The sequence below is a fragment of the Petromyzon marinus genome, chromosome 71 (genome assembly GCF_048934315.1).
Source record: "Petromyzon marinus isolate PM22_M1 ecotype Great Lakes invasive population chromosome 71, UKy_Petmar_22M1.pri1.0, whole genome shotgun sequence".
NCBI lineage: Eukaryota > Metazoa > Chordata > Hyperoartia > Petromyzontiformes > Petromyzontidae > Petromyzon > Petromyzon marinus.
In genome coordinates, this window is record NC_133737.1 from 3,701,773 (window position 1) to 3,720,769 (window position 18,997).

General features: G+C 45.8%; 2 protein-coding genes across 8 annotated transcripts in view; one reads left to right on the forward strand and one right to left on the reverse strand.

Moving 5' to 3' along the window:
* LOC116957278 (uncharacterized) overlaps positions 1–18,997 on the forward strand; it is a 609,203-nt gene that overhangs the window by 159,288 nt on the left and 430,918 nt on the right. The window lies entirely within an intron of this gene.
* The window catches only part of LOC116957238 (uncharacterized), a 28,129-nt gene continuing 9,705 nt past the window's right edge, over positions 574–18,997 (reverse strand). The window contains exons 2-4 of one of the 6 annotated variants that reach the window (XM_076055480.1): positions 17,197–17,375; positions 6,959–7,074; positions 574–5,709 (exon numbers count right to left, since the gene is read on the reverse strand). In XM_076055480.1, coding sequence (XP_075911595.1) covers positions 4,287–5,699 — 1,413 coding nt within the window. In that variant the 5' untranslated portion in view covers positions 5,700–5,709; positions 6,959–7,074; positions 17,197–17,375 and the 3' untranslated portion in view covers positions 574–4,286. Of the gene's footprint in view, positions 5,752–6,958; positions 7,075–7,782; positions 7,800–9,475; positions 9,566–17,196; positions 17,376–18,997 lie in introns of those variants that run through there. The other 5 variants (XM_076055481.1, XM_076055482.1, XM_076055477.1 and 2 more) reach the window with 5 other exon arrangements.

Consider the following 18,997-nt stretch of genomic DNA (forward strand, 5'->3'; position numbering starts at 1 on the left):
TGCTGCTAATACTGTGGATGTATGTCATGTGGTGGTTTCACGTGGTTGCCTGGTAGTTTAGGGGGGCCCAGTGGTGTCTAGTTACACCTCTGGTCACGTCACGTGACCTCCCGGCGCTCAGGTCCCGTGACATGCGCGGAGACGCGGGGAGCATGGCTGCACGAAATAGAGAGTCTCAGAGGAACCCTGTCCTGTCCTGACTAGGAGAAGACATCAGGAGATGGTGGATGAAGTACAAATAAAGCATAGAAAAAGTGCAGCTGCATTTTTAAAGAAAAGTTATTAAAAAATGTGCTGGGAGCCTTGGCAGTCCTGGGATGCATTGGTAAGTCTGAGGGTCAGATTGGCAAGTCTGAGGGTCAGATTGGCAAGTCTGGGAATGCATTGACAAGTCTGAGGGTCATATTGATAAGTGGGAATGCATTGGTAAGTCTGGGGGTGATGGTTACATACCACGGCAGGTGGAGCGGTACACTTTGGATATACTGACCAATTCTACGTCACTTTACAGAGGTATAGGGACCATAAACTACGATCAAACAGTCCCAAAATGTCCAAGAATAGAAAAGTCGATGCAGAGGGAAGACAATTTAATGAGAGATGGGAAAGCAAATACATGTTTGTGCTTAATGAAGACAAGCCAGTATGTCTTCTTTGCTACGAGGCAGTGGCAGTGATGAAGGAATACAATTTACGTCGGCACTTTGAGACCAAACACGGAGCCAAGTATGCTAACCTTAACCACCAAGAAAAGCAACAAAAAGTCCAAGAATTAAAAGGCAGCCTGCATTCTCAACAGAATATTTTTGCAAAAATTACAGCAAAAAATGATGCAGCAGTGAAAGCCAGCTTTGTTGTGGCTGAAGAAATCGCCCGAGCTTCAAAGTACTTTCCAGGTGCATTTGTAAAACAGTGCATGCTGAAGGTATGCGAACTGGTGTGGCCTGAGCAGAGACAGGCTTTTAACAATATCAGCTTGTCAAGAAACACTATCGCAGACTGAGTCAGGGAACTAGCGGGTAATCTGACAACACAGCTGGCTGAAGAAGCCCGCAGTTATCTGGCGTTTACATTAGCTGTTGACGAAAGCACTGACAATACTGATACAGCTCATCTAGCCATTTTTGTAAGAGGTGTGAAGGCAGACTTGTCTGTCAGTGAGGAGCTCTTGGATGTGGTCGCCATGCACGGGACAACAACTGGGAGGGACATCTTCAATGCGGTGGAGGAGTCCGTAAGTAAAATAAAATTACCCTGGGAAAAGTTGGTGGGGCTTACTACTGATGGCGCACCTGCAATGTGTGAAGAGAGAACTGGCTGGGTTGGACTGTTGAAAAATAAAATGCAAAAACCGCTAAAAACTTACCGTTGCATTATCCACCAAGAAGCTCTGGGTGGCAAAATTCTGGAACTGGATAACATAATGGCCACAGTCACGAAAGCTGTGAACTTCCTTCGTGCACGGGGCCTGAATTATCGTCAGTTCCAACTATTTTTGAAGGAGGTGGACACAGAACATACGGTTGTGCCATACCATACAGTGGTTGAGTAGGAGCACTGTTCAGCGATTTTTTGAGCTTTTGGAAGAAATTGCTCTTTTCATGCAAAGGGAAGCCCTTGCCCGAACTGTCAGATCCAAACTGGCTGTGTGATTTTGCCATCTTGTGTGATATAACAGAGCATCTCGCCCAACTCAATCAGAGGTTGCAGGGCCGCCAACAAGTCATAACGGCAATGAACGACACAATCACAGCTTTTCAGGAGAAACTGCGCTTATGGAAGTCCCAGCTTGAACAAGACAGTCTTGCCCACTTTCCTCTGTCAGAGCATCTCAGCCTCATTCCCGGGTGCTTTTTCATGTGCTCGATTGGCTACCAAAGTGAATCGGCTGATTAATGAATTCGATCGGCGCTTCTCAGACTTTTAAGAACAGCATTTAACCTTTACCAACTTTGCCAATCCTTTCACTATTGATGTTGACAGTGGACCACATCACCTTCAGATGGAATTAATATAACTTTAGTGCAACAGTAGCCTGAGAGCAAAGTTCCAGGATACTGTAGTCGAGGACTTGTACCGTCTCATCCCCCCCTGCTTTGATGCCACAGCTCAGACTTCAAGCCGCCCGTGTTCTGTCCATGTTTGGAAGCAGCTACCTATGCGAACAGATGTTTTCAGTTATGAATCTGAACAAGACCAAGCGCAGATCACACACCACCGATGACAACCTCCACGCTGTTTTACGGATTGCTACTGCACAAGACCTAAAGTCAGACATTGACGGACTGACCTCAGGAAAACGGTATCCGCTATCCAACCAGAAAACAAACAAGCATTTTTTTTTTTAAACACAGGTATATTCAATATCACGAAATATATTTCAATCAAGAATATGTACACTGTAACAATATTTGCATTCTAATGATCACTTTCATTGTGTTTGTTTTGTGTTTGTCATATGCAGAAATTGATTAATGGATGAGGAAGGTGTTTGATATGGTGTCTCAAAGTGAGGTGGGATCTACTTGATATGTACAGGGCCAGACATCACCTTATCAACTTCATATGCTACAGATTGCACATTAGATCAGAGCACAATTATTTGTTTTGTCATAGTTCTGCCTGTCTCAACTGGGACCAAAAAGTTAAACAAAGTTAATGTAATAAACAGTGCTTGTTAATGTCTGTTGTTTAAAAGAAATAACTTTCTGTTACCAAAACTCATTTTTCAATAAATTGTACAATAGTTGTACACTTGAACATCTTTAAAGGTGTATTGAACATTTTTGATACTGCGACTGATACTCCTGCTGTTATGGAGTGACTCATGCAGCCAGCTATGGCTGCAAAGTTTGGTTGTACATGTTATGCATATCGTTTATTGTTAAATTTGAATCAGTTCCCATGACCACTGTTAAATAGTTTTTTTAGCTTTATTTTGGTGATTTTGAAAACGTTTTGGTTTCGCCATGTTTGTTTGTTGGAGTACAGAGTTAGCTCGATAACTTTAATCTAAATTGCATTATGGTTGTTATTGTTTGACTTGCATCCCACCGGGATTTTTTCACAGTGTTGATAAACGGTGTTTTTTCTGGAAGACTTTGCTGTTTTTTCCTGTATTTTTCTGTTGCGTGTAGTCACTTTAAGATGTTCCTTGTTCATGTTTTTGTTTGTTGCGGTTGCACCCGAGTCAAGAGCCGCATGGCTCACAGGGTTATACCTAATAAATGAAACTGAAAACTGAAATGAAAAAAATGAATATCTGCTTGCATTATTTTTCCTAGACTTCTACTTTCAGAGTTAGTTATTACTTAAGTTATTACTAAAACCAGTAATAATCAAATGCAGAGGCAATTATTTAATGATAAAGAGTAGACACATTTATATAGTCTTACAGATACAACCAGCCCTTTGAGGGCACCCATAATCATGATGCGGCCCAAGATTAAATTGAGTTCGACACCCCTGGCGAAGCGGGAGACAAGGTTTCTAAGGGGGGCACCTTCTTTCTTAACACCTTCACAGGTTCACAGGTTCGCCATTGCACTCTCCCAAGTCGTCTAGCCTAGCTTATACACAACCCTGACCATGTAACACCGATGACGCTGACCGAGACAGCCAACAACTATCTGGGCGCGCAATATCCAGCGAAGACTGCAGCGACGAAGGCGGCGAAGATGACAGCGATGACGAGACGAGCCCACTCCCAGAACCGGCAGCCCTGAGCTCCCACTCTGCTACTTTGATGCAATCCAGCACGGCCTGGCTCCGCCCTGGCCGCACCTCCCTTGTTGAACCCACTAGCAGGTTCCAGGAGCTTCCATATGGGGTCTTCAGTCAACCTTGCCCCAGTTCCTAAGCCCTGCCGACACACCCGTGTATATGCTCACTGGCGTGTGTCCTATTTGTCCACCGCAGTTGCCATTGCTGGACAACAGTCGCATTATTACACTACACGAGTACAGCACACCCATGTGTTGGAGAACAAATCGCGCAGTGGCGGATTTCACTAAACATTTATATTTAGAGCGATCGAACCCAAAAAAAACCTCTATTATGGGCAATTAAGCAAAATATGAATGCAAACATTATTATCATAACATAGTGAATGCTTGGGAGCTTATTGGGTCTCACTCCTGGTTAGACATCTACCCAACCCACAGGTCCACAAATACTGGCCGCTCTTACTCTGCAGGTTGAACCTAGGAATTGAGTGTTCAACTTTACATTATTTCATTAAAGGAATGTGACAAAGGTGAATCTATTGGAGCTTAATTGTCTCAAGCTTACACATCTACCAGGTCTCTATTTGACTTTGTATTGTCTAAAAAGTCCACCCACACCTCCACTTCCACGAACTGCTGGGAGTTGCCTCGCTCTGCCTCACAGTCAGAAATCTCCTCCTGCTTCACGTTGCATCCATCGATGTGAAGGTCTGATTTTGGAGTTGAAATTTCATCTTCACATTTTACCTTCACTTCTTCACTCTCCACTATCACTTCTTCAAATTTCACCTTCACCTCTTCATATTTCACCTTGATGCCTTTTAAAGTGTCCAAGCTGGGATTTTCTCGTGGTTCTTTTATCATTAAGGATGGGCACATTGCAGCACTTTGACTTTCACAAGCCGATTTCAGACTCCGCTCCTTGGGGATCTTCTGATGACTGTGTGTTCTCTGGTGTCTTTGAAGATTTGATGAATCTGAAAATGCATTCCCACACACACTGCACTTGAAGGGTCTCTCTCCTGTGTGTGTTCTCTGGTGGCTCTGAAGAACTGATGACTGTACAAACGCCTTCTCACACAGAGTGCACTTGAAGGGTTTCTCTCCTGTGTGTGTTCTCTGGTGTATTTTAAGAGTAAATGCCTTTGAAAATGACTTCCCACAAACACTGCACTTGAAAGGTTTCTCTCCCGTGTGTGTTCTCTGGTGGGTCTGAAGACTTGATGACTGTGCAAATGCCTTCTCACACACAGTGCATTTAAATGGTTTCTCTCCTGTATGTGTTCTCTGGTGTCTTTTAAGATGTGAGGACTTTGTAAACACTTTATCGCACACAGTGCACCTTAAGGATTTCTCTCCTGTGTGTGTTTTCTGGTGTCGTTTAAGAGTACATGCCTTTGAAAATGCCTTCCCACAGACAATGCACTTGAAAGGTTTCTCTCCTGTGTGTGTTCTCTGGTGTTCTTTAAGAGATGATGACACTGTAAACGGCTTCCCGCACAGAGTGCACCTGAAGGGTTTCTCTCCTGTGTGTGTTCTCTGGTGTCTTTTAAGATGTGATGAATCTGAAAATGCATTCCCACACACACTGCACTTGAAGGGTTTTTCTCCCGTGTGTGTTCTCTGGTGTAATTTAAGATGTGATGAATCTGAAAATGCGTTCCCACATACACTGTACTTGAAGGGTTTCTCTCCCGTGTGTGTTCTCTGGTGGGTCTGAAGACCTGATGACTGTACAAATGCCTTCTCACACACAGTGCACTTGAAAGGTTTCTCTTCTGTGTGTGTTCTCTGATGTCTTTTAAGTTGTGAGGACTTTGGAAACGCTTTATCGCACACACTGCACTTGAAGGGAATCTCCCCTGTGTGAGTTCTCTGGTGCTTTGTCAAATTTCCAGTACAATCCGTGCTGTTTGCATACTGGTCGAATTGTTTCCTTTCTGTACCGAGCTGCGCTGAGTGCCTTTGCTCCATCAGACCAATTCTGCAGAGGAAGCGTCAGAGGAAGCGTCAGAGGAAGCGTCAGCTGCAGACAGAAAAACATATCCACACCATCTACGTCAGTATCGAGGCACAAAGGAATGAATATATACACAGTCACACATGACTTACACGTCTATACTAATTCATATACTAGCGGGAAGTACCCGGCGTTGCCCGGGCAAAAAAGACACACACATCGACCCACATACATACATACATAGACTCACACACACATCGACATACACGCACACACATATGGACTTACACATACACACACATATTGACTAACAAACACATGGACTTACACACACAGACATCAACTTACACACACACACATTGTAACTTTTAGAGCAGGTTGGCAGCAAATGGGTAACTCTGGCACAAAACAAATAACGCCATCAGAGTGATATATTGTGGAGCCAGGGCGTGTTGTTGGTCATTTCCTTCGGTGACGTAGATGCGTTGACCTTTTGGAGTTGAATTGGCAAATGGACGACTGTGGGGGAACACTCATGGGGGAGGCAAGAATTATCAAAATGGCCTAATTGCTGCTGATGTATCTTCCTGGGACAAAAAGTGTAACCTCATCGACACTTCGCCGCTCTTTTTGAAAGGCAAAGACAGCCATGTCAGAGCCTTTGTTGACGTATTCGCAAACATTTGATGGCTTGCACAGAATTGCAGAATTCCACATGAATGTGGGGCTCGAAAATCTTGCACAGAAGAGGACAGTAGGGAATGACGCACTGGTTGTCAACCTTTATGTCAGAGTTAGTGGCAGGTCTGAGCGGTGTTTAAAATCCACCATGCTCAGTATTTCTGCGACGATATGGAGGATAGGCATCATGGCCTGACTGAGTGTCTTTCAATAAGATGCGTGGATACTTCTTGGTACATCTGCGGTCTTGCATACATGGCGAAATAGGACTGAACTGCCCACATGGGCCATGGACCATTTGCTTGCAGACCACATCAAATAGGGCAGGATCTTGATGGAGGTCAGGTATCTCAGCACTGACAATTGTGTCAATGTCACTTGCATGAATTATTTCCGTCATCAATAGCAAAATGTGAGAATGAGGAAGAGCACGTTTTTGCCACTCAATGGTGTGCAAGTTACATCTTGTCTTTCCAAAGACACCGCCTTCCTTAGTCGGAATAAGCCTCATGAGTTAATCAACTTTGAGTTTGAAGACCCTTGCAATGATGTTAGGTGTGTCTGTTGCCTTATGGTTTGGAGAAAGCATAACCTGGATCTCCTTCCATTTAGGATTGCAAGTGAAGGTGATAAAAAGATGGGGCCTGCAATATTGCCTGATGTGCTTCATGGCATCCTGAGTCTTCTCATGCATGTATCTTGGTCCACCTGTGAAGGATAAAGGCAAAATAACTAATCTGCCCACATTCTGAGCGTTTGCAAGTATGTCAGCATTGATAGTGTCCCTGGGATGAGTATATTAAGTTGCATGTAAAGAAGTCGCTCACTCTCGATTTTGGCATCTCATGGACAACATACAGTGAGGGAAAAAAGTATTTGATCCCCTGCTGATTTTGTACGTTTGCCCACTGATAAAGAAATTATCAGTCTATAATTTAATGGCAGGTTTATTTGAACAGTGAGAGACAGAATAACAACAAAATCCAGAAAAACGCATTTCAAAAATGTTATAAATTGATCTGCATTTTAATGAGGGAGATAAGTATTTAACCCCCTCTCAATCAGAAAGATTTCCGGCTCCCAGGTGTCTTTTATACAGGTAACGAGCTGAGATTAGGAGCACACTCTTAAAGGGAGTGCTCCTAATCTCAGCTTGTTACCTGTATAAAAGACACCTGTCCACAGAAGCAATCAATCAATCAGATTCCAAACTCTCCACCATGGCCAAGACCAAAGAGCTCTCCAAGGATGTCAGGGACAAGATTGTAGACCTACACAAGGCTGGAGTGGGCTACAAGACCATTGCCAAGAAGCTTGGTGAGAAGGTGACAACAGTTGGTGCGATTATTCGCAAATGGAAGAAACACAAAAGAACTGTCAATCTCCCTCGGCCTGGGGCTCCATGCAAGATCTCACCTCGTGGAGTTGCAATGATCATGAGAACGGTGAGGAATCAGCCCAGAACTACACGGGAGGATCCTGTTAATGATCTCAAGGCAGCTGGGACCATAGTCACCAAGAAAACAATTGGTAACATACTACGCCGTGAAGGACTGAAATCCTGCAGCGCCCGCAAGGTCCCCCTGCTCAAGAAAGCACATATACATGTCCGTCTGAAGTTTGCCAATGAACATCTGAATGATTCAGAGGACAACTGGGTGAAAGTGTTGTGGTCAGATGAGACCAAAATGGAGCTCTTTGGCATCAACTCAACTCGCCGTGTTTGGAGGAGGAGGAATGCTGCCTATGACCTCAAGAACACCATCCCCACCGTCAAACATGGAGGTGGAAACATTATGCTTTGGGGGTGTTTTTCTGCTAAGGGGATACGACAACTTCACCGCATCAAAGGGACGATGGACGGGGCCATGTACCGTCAAATCTTGGGTGAGAACCTCCTTCCCTCAGCCAGGGCATTGAAAATGGGTCGTGGATGGGTATTCCAGCATGACAATGACCCAAAACACACGGCCAAGGCAACAAAGGAGTAGCTCAAGAAGAAGCACATTAAGGTCCTGGAGTGGCCTAGCCAGTCTCCAGACCTTAATCCCATAGAAGATCTGTGGAGGGAGCTGAAGGTTCGAGTTGCCAAACGTCAGCCTCGAAACCTTTATGACTTGGAGAAGATCTGCAAAGAGGAGTGGGACAAAATCCCGCCTGAGATGTGTGCAAACCTGGTGGCCAACTACAAGAAACGTCTGACCTCTGTGATTGCCAACAAGGGTTTTGCCACCAAGTACTAAGTCATGTTTTGCAGAGGGGTCAAATACTTATTTCCCTTATTAAAATGAAAATCAATTTATAACATTTTGACATGCGTTTTTCTGGATTTTTGTTGTTGTTATTCTGTCTCTCACTGTTCAAATAAACCTACCATTAAAATTATAGACTGGTCATTTCTTTGTCAGTGGGCAAACGTACAAAATCAGCAGGGGATCAAATACTTTTTTCCCTCACTGTACTTAGTTGAAGTGGTTGACGCACCGTAATGTGGTTTCCTCCTTCTGTGTCCATGATCATGAAGGAATATAAGACTTCAGAGGAGACAGTTTTGTGAGGATGTCTTTGTCATGTAGCTGTGATAATTTGAGGAATCTGGACGTGGTACTCATCTTGGACTTGTCACAGTATAATGGGGTATTGTAGGGCATCATATGCTCTGCTTGTGTCAGGAAATCGTTTGATGGTGTTGTCTTGGTATCGAAGCACAACGTCTCATACCGATTGTGATGGTACCTGCTATGATTCAAGCAGTGCATACTGTGGTGGTACCTGGTTTCACTACAGCAGTGCATACTGAGTGTGGTGTTACCTGCTATTTACAGCAGTGCATACTGTGTTGGTACCTGCTATGATTACAGCACAGCATACTGAATATGCTGGTACCTGCTATGATAACAGCAGTGCATACTGACAATGGTGGTACCTGCTATGATTACAGCAGTGCAGGCTGTGGTGGGACCTGCTTTCAGTACAGCAGTGCATGCTGTGGTGGGACCTGCGTTCAGTACAGCAGTGCATACCGACTGTAGTGGTACCTGCTATCACTACAGTAGTACATGGTGACTCCATAGCAGTATTTATCGACTGTATAGCATAAAGTACTCACCTGACAGTGGCGTGGTGAGGCCTAGTCCCGTGCAGAGCCTCAGGCCTCGCCTAGATTGCCCAGCCGGCCGAGGTGGCACCATGGCAGGCTGGGACTGGGCTGCTACCCCTGAACCCCCCCCCCCCCCTCCCAGCCACGATCTTCCCCGCCCGCTCTGCTGTCATATCTACGGCTTATAGTGGTAGCATCTACCGACTGTATAGTAGTAACTGCACGCATCGGGGTGGGGGGGAACATCACACTGTGGACATTTTACCTCGGCGTTGTGGATTTTTATAGCACTTTTAACGCAAAAGAAAATGCCCCCCCTCACTCACACCGAAGGCGTGCGACTTGGTATGGGCCGTGCCCCCCACCAAAGGCGCGTGAGTCGGTATGGTCGAGCACTCGTCATAAATAAAGAAATAAAGAGAAAGCACACAAAAAAGCACGCTAAATCCCTAATTCAAAGTTGACAGATGGGAAAAACGAATAGTGCTTGCTCACCGCGGGGCTGACGGCGTGGTACCTGGCAATTATTTTTTACATGAACCCCACCGTTTGCAAGCCAAATCCCTCGCAAGTGCGCGTCCACATACACAGACAGACAAACAAAATGCCTTTTTATATATAAGATTCATGTTAGTGAAAAAGATTCCCCAATTCATCACATGGGCTGTTAAGGCACATAATGAGAAGGCAAATTTTTCAAAAATATATGCCTGGATTCCCGAGTATCCTAATAATGAATGTTTACCCGAAACTCCGAGCACACAATTTCGGCTGTCTAGTTACGAAGATAATATTTAGTTAAGAAAAATTAAGCTAACATAAGAAAGGGGTGTTGAAAATTATGCAGAAATGAATAAATTAATGTTCAATCGAAACTTGGGTGTGAAGCCAGGCTCAGATTTGCTTGAATGCTCGAATAAATAGATCTAACTTAAGCTGGATATGTGCCGAGATATTTTCCTGTTTCCATTCTTCTAGTTTATTTTAGTGTTCCAGAGAAAAACTAAAATAAACTATTGTTTTCATTTAACCTCCACATTCAATCTAACCTATAAAAGGCATTTTTTGTCTGTCTGTCCGTCTGTCTGTCTGCGTACGCTCGCGTGCGAAGGATTTGGCGCTCGGACCGTGGGGTTCACCTGGAAAAAATTTTGCCGGGCGGCACGCCCGAGGCCCCGCGGTAGGAATAGGCTATTTCGTTTTCCCATCCCTAAACTTTAAAGTGGTTTAATGAACGATTTAGTGCGATTCCTCTTTATTTATTTATGCCGACCGGCTCGCTGCTGCGCATGCGCGAAACGCCGACACGAGTTGCCCCTGGCAACGCACAGACGCCGTCGCCGGAGGGTGGGGACCATTTCTCATTCGCGTTTAAAATGCTGTAGTTGTAGCAGGATACCACCACAGTCAGCATGCAATGCTGTAGTCATAGCAGGATACCACCACAGTCAGTAAGCAATACTGCAGTCATAGCAGGATACCACCACGGTCAGCATGCAATGCTGTAGTCATAGCAGGATACCACCACAGTCAGCATGCAATGCTGTAGTCATAGCAGGATACCACCAGTCAGCATGCAATGCTGTAGTGAGATTAGGATACCACCACAGTCAGCATGCAATGCTGTAGTCATAGCAGGATATCACCAGTCAGCATGCAATGCGTAGTCATAGCAGGATACCACCACAGTCAGCATGCACTGCTGTAGTCAAAGCAGAATACCACCACAGTTATTATGCAATGCTGTAGTCATAGCAGGTACCACCACAGTCACTATGCACTGCTGTAATCATAGCAGGTACCACCACAGCCAGTATGCACTGCTGTAATCATAGTCGGTACCACCACAGTCATAATGCACTGCTGTCATCATAGCAGGTACCACCACGGTCAGTATGCACTGCTGTAGTGAAAGCAGGTACCACCGCAGTCAGTATGCACTGCTGTAATCATAGCAGGTATGACCACAGTCAGTATCCACTGTTGTAATCATAGCAGGTACCACCACAGTCAGTATGCACTGTAGTAATAGCAGGTACCACCACAGTCAGTATGCACTGTTGTAGTGAAAGCAGGAACCACCACAGTATGCACTGCTGTAATCATAGCAGGTCCCATCACAGTCAGTATGCACTGCTGTAGTGAAAGCAGGAACCACCACAGTATGCACTGCTGTAATCATAGCAGGTCCCACCACAGTCAGTATGCACTGCTGTAGTGATAGTAAATACTGCTATCCAGTTGGTAGATACTGCTATATAGATTTAGTAGATACTAAAACAGTCAGTATATACCACTACGGTCAGTAAATACTGCTACAGTCAGTACATACTACTACACAGTCAGTCGATACTTCTACGGTCAGTAGCTACTACTATAGAGTCAGTAGATACTACTATACAGTCAGTATATACTGTTATAGAGTTAGTAGTTACTACAATAGTCAGTGGATACTACTATAGAGTCAGCAGATACTACTATAGAGTTAGTTGTTACTACTATAGAGTTGGTAGATACTACTGTAGGGCCAGTAGATACTATTTCAGTCAGTAGTTACTACAGTCAGTAAATACTACTGAACAGTCAGTAGATATAACTACAGAGGCAATAGATACTACTTACTCTGTTGTATGTAGGGTGTGTAAGAATATATACCTACGTGAGGGTAAAGATTTTTTTCGAGGGGGGGGTTGACAATTTTCAGAAACATTTTATATCAACTATTTACCCCCCACTTTCTATAACTTTTTGGACTTGTGCAAGCCTCTTATAATTTTGTTGGTGGAGAAATGGGCAAACGGCCCACCGGGCTTTCACAATACTTTAGTATCTGTGTATGTATATGTTAGGTTTTTAATATAAGTTTTGAAATATATTGCTTACCCGGGCAACGCCGGGTATTTACCGCTAGTCTTATATATAAAAGTCTCCGCACGCGCGTGATTGCGGGGAATTTGGCTCACGGACAGTGGGGTTTTGGTACAAAAAAAATTGCCGAGTGGCACGCCCCAAGCCCCGCGGTGGGAATAAGCTATTCCGTTTTCCCATCCGTCAACTTAAAACTAGTTTATTTAGCGATTTAGTGCTATTCTTTTAATTATTTACTTATTGCGCGAGCTCGACCGTACCAACTGACAATTGCGGGGGGGGGGGGGGGGTGGACCATGCCAAGTCATGCGCGTTCGGTCCAGCTCACGGCCACACCACGGCACTCTGTCACCTGAGTACTTTGTGCTATAAAGTCACTACATATACTGCTATAGAGTCAAGATATACTACTGTAGAGTCGATATATATTGCTATAGAGTCAGTATGTACTACTGTAGAGTCGATTTATACTTCTATAGATTCAGCATGTACTAATGTAGAGTCAATATATACTGCTATAGAGTCAGCATGTACTACTGTACAGTCGAGAAATACTGCTATAGAGTCAGCATGTACTACTGTATAGTCGATATATACTGCTATAGTCAGCATGTACTACTGTACAGTCGATAAATACTGCTATAGAGTCAGCATGTACTACTGTAGAGTCGATAAATATTATAGAGTCAGCATGTACTACTGTAGAGTCGATATACTGCTATAGAGTCAGCATGTACTACTGTACAGTCGATAAATACTGCTATAGAGTCAGCATGTACTACTGTAGAGTCGATAAATACTATAGAGTCAGCATGTACTACTGTAGAGTCGATATACTGCTATAGAGTCAGCATGTACTACTGTACAGTCGATAAATACTGCTATAGAGTCAGCATGTACTACTGTAGAGTCGATATATACTGCTATAGAGTCAGCATGTACTACTGTAAAGTCGATATATACTGCTATAGAGTCAGCATGTACTACTGTAGAGTCCATAAATACTGCTATAGAGTCAGCATGTACTACTGTAAAGTCGGTAAATACTGCCATACAGTCAGCATGTACTGTAGAGTCGATATCTACTGCTATAGAGTCAGCATGTACTACTGTAGAGTCGATATACTGCTATAGAGTCAGCATGTACTACTGTACAGTCGATAAATACTGATAAGAGTCGGCATGTACTACTGTAGAGTCGATAAATACTGCTATACAGTCAGCATGTACTACTGTAGAGTCGATATCTACTGCTATAGAGCCAGCATGCACTACTGTACAGTCCATATATGCTGCTGTAGAGTCAGCATGTACTACTGTAGAGTCGATAAATAATGCTAAAGAGTCACCATGTACTACTGTATAGTCCATATATACTGCTATAGAGTCAGCATGTACTACTCTACTCATAGCAGGTACCACCACTGTTGCTTGCCCTGCTGTAATCATAGCAGCTTACACCACAGTATGCATGCACTGCTGCAGGGAAAGTAGGTACCACCACACTATGCACTGCTGCAATAATAGCACAGACCACCAGTCACTATGCACTGCTGTAGTGAAAGCAGGTACCAAAGTCCGTATGCACTGCAGTAGCTAAAGCAGGTACCATCACTGTATGCACTGCTGTAATCATACCAGGTCCCAGCACATTCAGTATGCTCTGCTGTTGTTGAACCATGTACCACCACAGCATGCACTGCTGTTATCATAGCAGCTACCACCACTGTCACTATGCACTGCCTTTGTGATACTAGGTTACAACATAGTCACTAGTCACTACTGTAGTGATACCACAAACCACCACAGTCGGTTTGTACTGCTGTAGTTCAACCAGGTACCACCACAGTCCGTGTGCACTCCTGCAGTGAAAGCAGGTACCACCACAGTCGGTATGCACTGCTGTAGTGAAAGTGCATACCGTCGATGTGTGTGTGCGTAAGTCCATGTGTGTGTGTAAGTCCATGTGTGTGCGTGGTTCGATGTGCATGTCTCTGGCCATGTGTGTAAGTCCATGTGTCTGTGTGTGAGTCAAAGTGTGTCTGTGTGTGAGTCTGTGTGTCAGAGTCGATGTGTTTGTGTGTGTCAGTCGATATGTCTGTGTGTTTGTGTCAGTCGGTGTGCGTGTGTGTTAGTCGCTGTGTGTGCGTCGCTCCATGTCAGTCAGTTTAAGTACATTTTTTTCTGTGTTTTGGTCCATGTGTGCGTGTGAGTCCGTGTGTGTGTCTGTACGTACATGTGTGTGTGTACGTCGATGTGTGTGTGTCAGTCCATGTGTGTGTGTCAGTCCATGTGTGTGTGCCTCTATGTGCATGTGTGAGTCCATATATGTTTGTGTGGGAGTCTATGTGTGTCAGTCGATGTGTGTCAGTCGATGTGTCTATGTGTGACAGTCCATGTGTGTGTGTGTCGATATGTGTGTGTAAGTTCATATGTTTGTGTTTGTGAGTCTATGTGTCTGTAAGTCGATGTGTGTGTGTGAGTTGATATGTGTGTGTGTCAGTCCATGTGCGTGTGTTAGTCGCTGTGTGTGCGTGGCTCCATGTTAGTCAGTGTAAGTCCATTTCTTTGCGTGCCTGTAGGTCCATGTGTGCGTGTTAGTCCATGTGTGTGCTTTATTGACCTGCTCAAGGCCTATGATACCATCAGTAGGCCTGGGCTCAGGTGTTGCTCTTCGTGCTTTCCGAGTCCCTGACCCTCTGCTCACGATCCTTAAGGACCTTCATGATGGTGAGCGGCCCCACGTCAAACTACGTTCCTGTGAGTCAGAGCCATTCCCACTACACCTTGGGGTGCGACAGGGATGTCCTCTGCCTCCCACATTATTTTATATATATTTGGACCACGTACTTCATTAAGCCTTTAATGCCTCTACCGGAAGAATTCACATCTGCTATAGATATAATGGGAGGCTGATCGATACCCGGGTGCGGTCAAGGGATGGCTCCCTATTGGTCAACCACGTTATGTATGCCGATGATCTGGTAATTAATGCTCACTCAGAAGAGGAGTTGGATGCGCTGCTGCTCAACATGGAGCTTGCCACTAAGAGGTGGGGCCTTACCATCAGCCCCACCAAAACTAAGCACCTGCCTGGGTATTTTGTACCATCGGACAATCCACCCCCACAACTCACAATTGGTGATGGGCCAGTTGTGGGGAGAGTGGATAGTTTCCCATACCTGCCCAGTGTGCTCATGACCGGCTCCGGTTTAACACCACAAGTCTCACTCCGAATCAGTCGAGCGGCATTATCTTTTCATCAACTGCGTAACACTGTGTGGAAGCTACCTGGTCTCTCGCTCCGCACGTAGTTCCACGTCTTCTCGCCCACGGTCATTCCCTCCCTTCTCTACGCTTGCAAAATTGGATCCTCCTAATGCAACATCTTCGCCGGTTAGAAACATTTAGGCTGGCCTGCCTACGATCCATCCTGGGCTTAACCAGGCTGGATTGTGTGATGACCTCACAAATCCTTGACAGGTCGGGAATAAGTCCCATTGGTGACCTCCAACACCAGGCAAGGCTGCGTTGGCTGGGCCATGTAGCCCGCATGGCCAGCCACCGCATGCCTAAACACCTTTTGTTCTGCCGGATTGAGGGGGCTAAACGGGGGCGGCACAGGCTAGAGAAGACATGGAGTGATGTGGTACAGGACGATGTGCAGCTGAGTGGACTTGTCGATGACTGGTACCAGCGGTGTCAAGATCGGCCTCTGTGGAGGAGCCTCATGAAGAACGCTACTGGCCAGTTGGAGGCAGTCGCCCTCCAACAACAACGGAGGGCGGAGGAGCGATGTTCATAACAACAAGCGGAGCGCCGGGTGGCTAAAGCACAGCAAGTTAGGACGGTACAAGGCACAGGTGGTGAATCAGCCAGTCATCTCAGTCGACCCATGGCACCTGGGTCTCCCCCGTGACCTCCTGCCAGCGGGCGTTCGACACTTCACGTGGCCTCAAGGTGCACATAGCCTGCCACAAGCGTCATGCTGATGTCAACGCCACTTAGTGGCGAATGGCGGTTGTTGTTGTTGTTGTTGAGTCTATGTATGTATTTGTGAGACGATATGTGTGTGTAAGTCTATGTGTGTGCGTGCGAGTCGATTTGTGTGTCTAACTACATGTGTGTCCCTATAGTCGATGTCTGTGTGGGTGAGTCCATATGTGTTTGCGTGCATGTAAGTCGATGGGTTTCTATGTGTTGTAGTATATATAGGCCTTTTTCCATTTTTGTTTTTGATATTAATAAGGATTTTGCCAATATATATTTTTTCAATCGTGGTGTTGCTTGGAGGCCGGGGGGGGGGGTGAGGTGAACAACCCCCTCCCCTCACAGCAGTCGCCATTCTCACACACAACAGGCCGCCGGAGATAGACTCCAAAAGCAGGAAGAACAACCCAGAGCCCAGGCCGACTGATGGTATCATAGGCCTTGACCAGGTCAATAAAGCAGAGATGTAGGTCTTGCTGGAATTCCCTATACCTCTGCAGTAGCAGACGGACAGAAAATATGGCATCTCTGCAGGACCGCCCTTTCCAGAAACCGCATTGGGGCTCCGCAAGCCTCTCCTCAGCATGCCTGGCAAGGCGATGTTGAATAATCCTTGCCAGGACCTTTCCCAGCACACTGAGGAGTGAGATGCCCCTGTAGTTGTTACAGTCTGTGCGGTCGCCCTTCTTAAAGAGGGGGACCACCAGGGCATCCTTCCAATCCTGTGGAACCCGTCCAGTGGTCCAGACTGTTGTTATGATGTCATATAGGGCAGTCTGTGCACAAACGCCACCCTCCCTCAGCATTTCGCTTGGGAGATCATCTCTACCCGGTGCCTTTCCTGGTCTCAGACTCCGGATCGCCCTCAGTACCTTCCTCAACAGATGGCACCTCAGCCAGCCACTCACAGGGGGTGACTTCTTCCAATATTTGAGGCACTGCAGCCTCAGCAGGGTCATCACCACTTTTGTGCCACGATGTTTTCCTGGCTGAGGGATTTCCCCTCCCCCAGGACCTCACAGAAATGCTCAGCAAATCTGCAAACCTGTTCCTGGGGGTCAGAGATGGGATCACCGTTATTTCTCCTAATGATGGTAATAGGTGTGGTGCTGCACACACATGGACACACGTACAGCCCCCCCCCCCCCCCCCACAACACAGAGCGAGATCAAAGTAAGTTCCGGTCCTTTGTGAGAGGGCGAGCGGAGTAAGGATTTTTTTTGGCATAAAAAGAGAGACATGGGCCATACACAGTATCACAGCTACCAGCGGCAGAAGACGGCGACCATCAGCTCGACAAGAAGACACACAGCAGCTCAGAAGAAGACGGCAAGTCAGCTCCGGGGTATGGCCTCGAGATCAACAATGCGTGTGGTGCATCGCAGAGAAGAGGGGCGAGGTGATGCCCTGTGCTGAGTTCGGCATGGACCGACAGAGTATCGCTGAAGTTATTCTCAGCGTCAAGCAATCAACCTCGAGAAAGGGCGGAGAGACGGAGCAAGAGTGAGCGCGCAGCAGCACCACCAGCGCCACCAAGCAAGGGTGCTAGCTGCCAGCGGACAAGCGTTGTGCCGACTCGGCTCATTCAGCAGGGGAAAGAGCCTGACCAGCCGCCCGTGAGCAAGAGTGTCAGCGCCAGCGAGCGCGCCGTGGGTTCGACCCACACGCACACCGACCAGCACCAGCTGGGAACCAAGACAAGAGTGAGGAACTGCAGCCAGCGGACGAGCTGTGGGCGCTATCTGACGACGGATCATCGCGCACCGACGGCGAGCGTCGTGCCGACTCTTCCACCCAGCTGTGGACAGAAACTGTGGCCGCCCCGAGCAAGAGAGAGAACGAAGTCGTTTGTATGCCCCTCCCCCACACTCACACCCTCACGACGCATCACCTGGCGTCTGCTTTACGTAAAGAATTGAACAAGTGGCAAAGAAGACACACAACACGCATATTGGGACAAATAAGATTGTTCCAAAAAGTTATCTTTGTGTTTCAAGAAGGGTTGCCATTCCAAGGTGGTGCATTAAATATCAACTGATCATGAAGAACATTGCTGCCCATTGAGTTACGGGGAAACGGTCGTTTAGAAGTATTTTAGTAGTTATGTTTCTTTTTGATTTGCATATTATCAATGAATTCATCGATGAAAACTAAACATTTAAAAACCTGAGTTACGAATCCACACTCACAGGGAGAATATTGTGTTGAAATCCTTCTTTTGATCACAGAATCTGCCCGTGAATTTATTGAAACCTCAGCCAATTAATGAGTATTTGCGGAAGCAGGCATACTGCTACACACCATGGTTTCAACATTTCGTTAAATTACGTAATCTTGCCTGTGGATTCATTGCCGTATACGTCTTGCCTTCGGGACAGGTTTCTTTATTGCCTTCGTATGAATGTCGTGGCATGAATTTTTAAGGACTTATGGTTCCTATCGCCGTGTATGCTCGCGTACTCTGAGGAAGTAATCAATTGTTCTGTTACCCAGTTAACAAACGTGATCATTGAGGGTTAAATGTATGGATCAATGAGGGGAACATCTCCTGGAGTACTGTGTTGACAATTTCAAGCATAAGAATTTGCATATTAGAGTGTTAAGGTTTTGTTTAGAAATTTAAATTGCTTAACACAGAAGTGTTTTAGTGTTTCTTTCCTAAGTTCATGCATA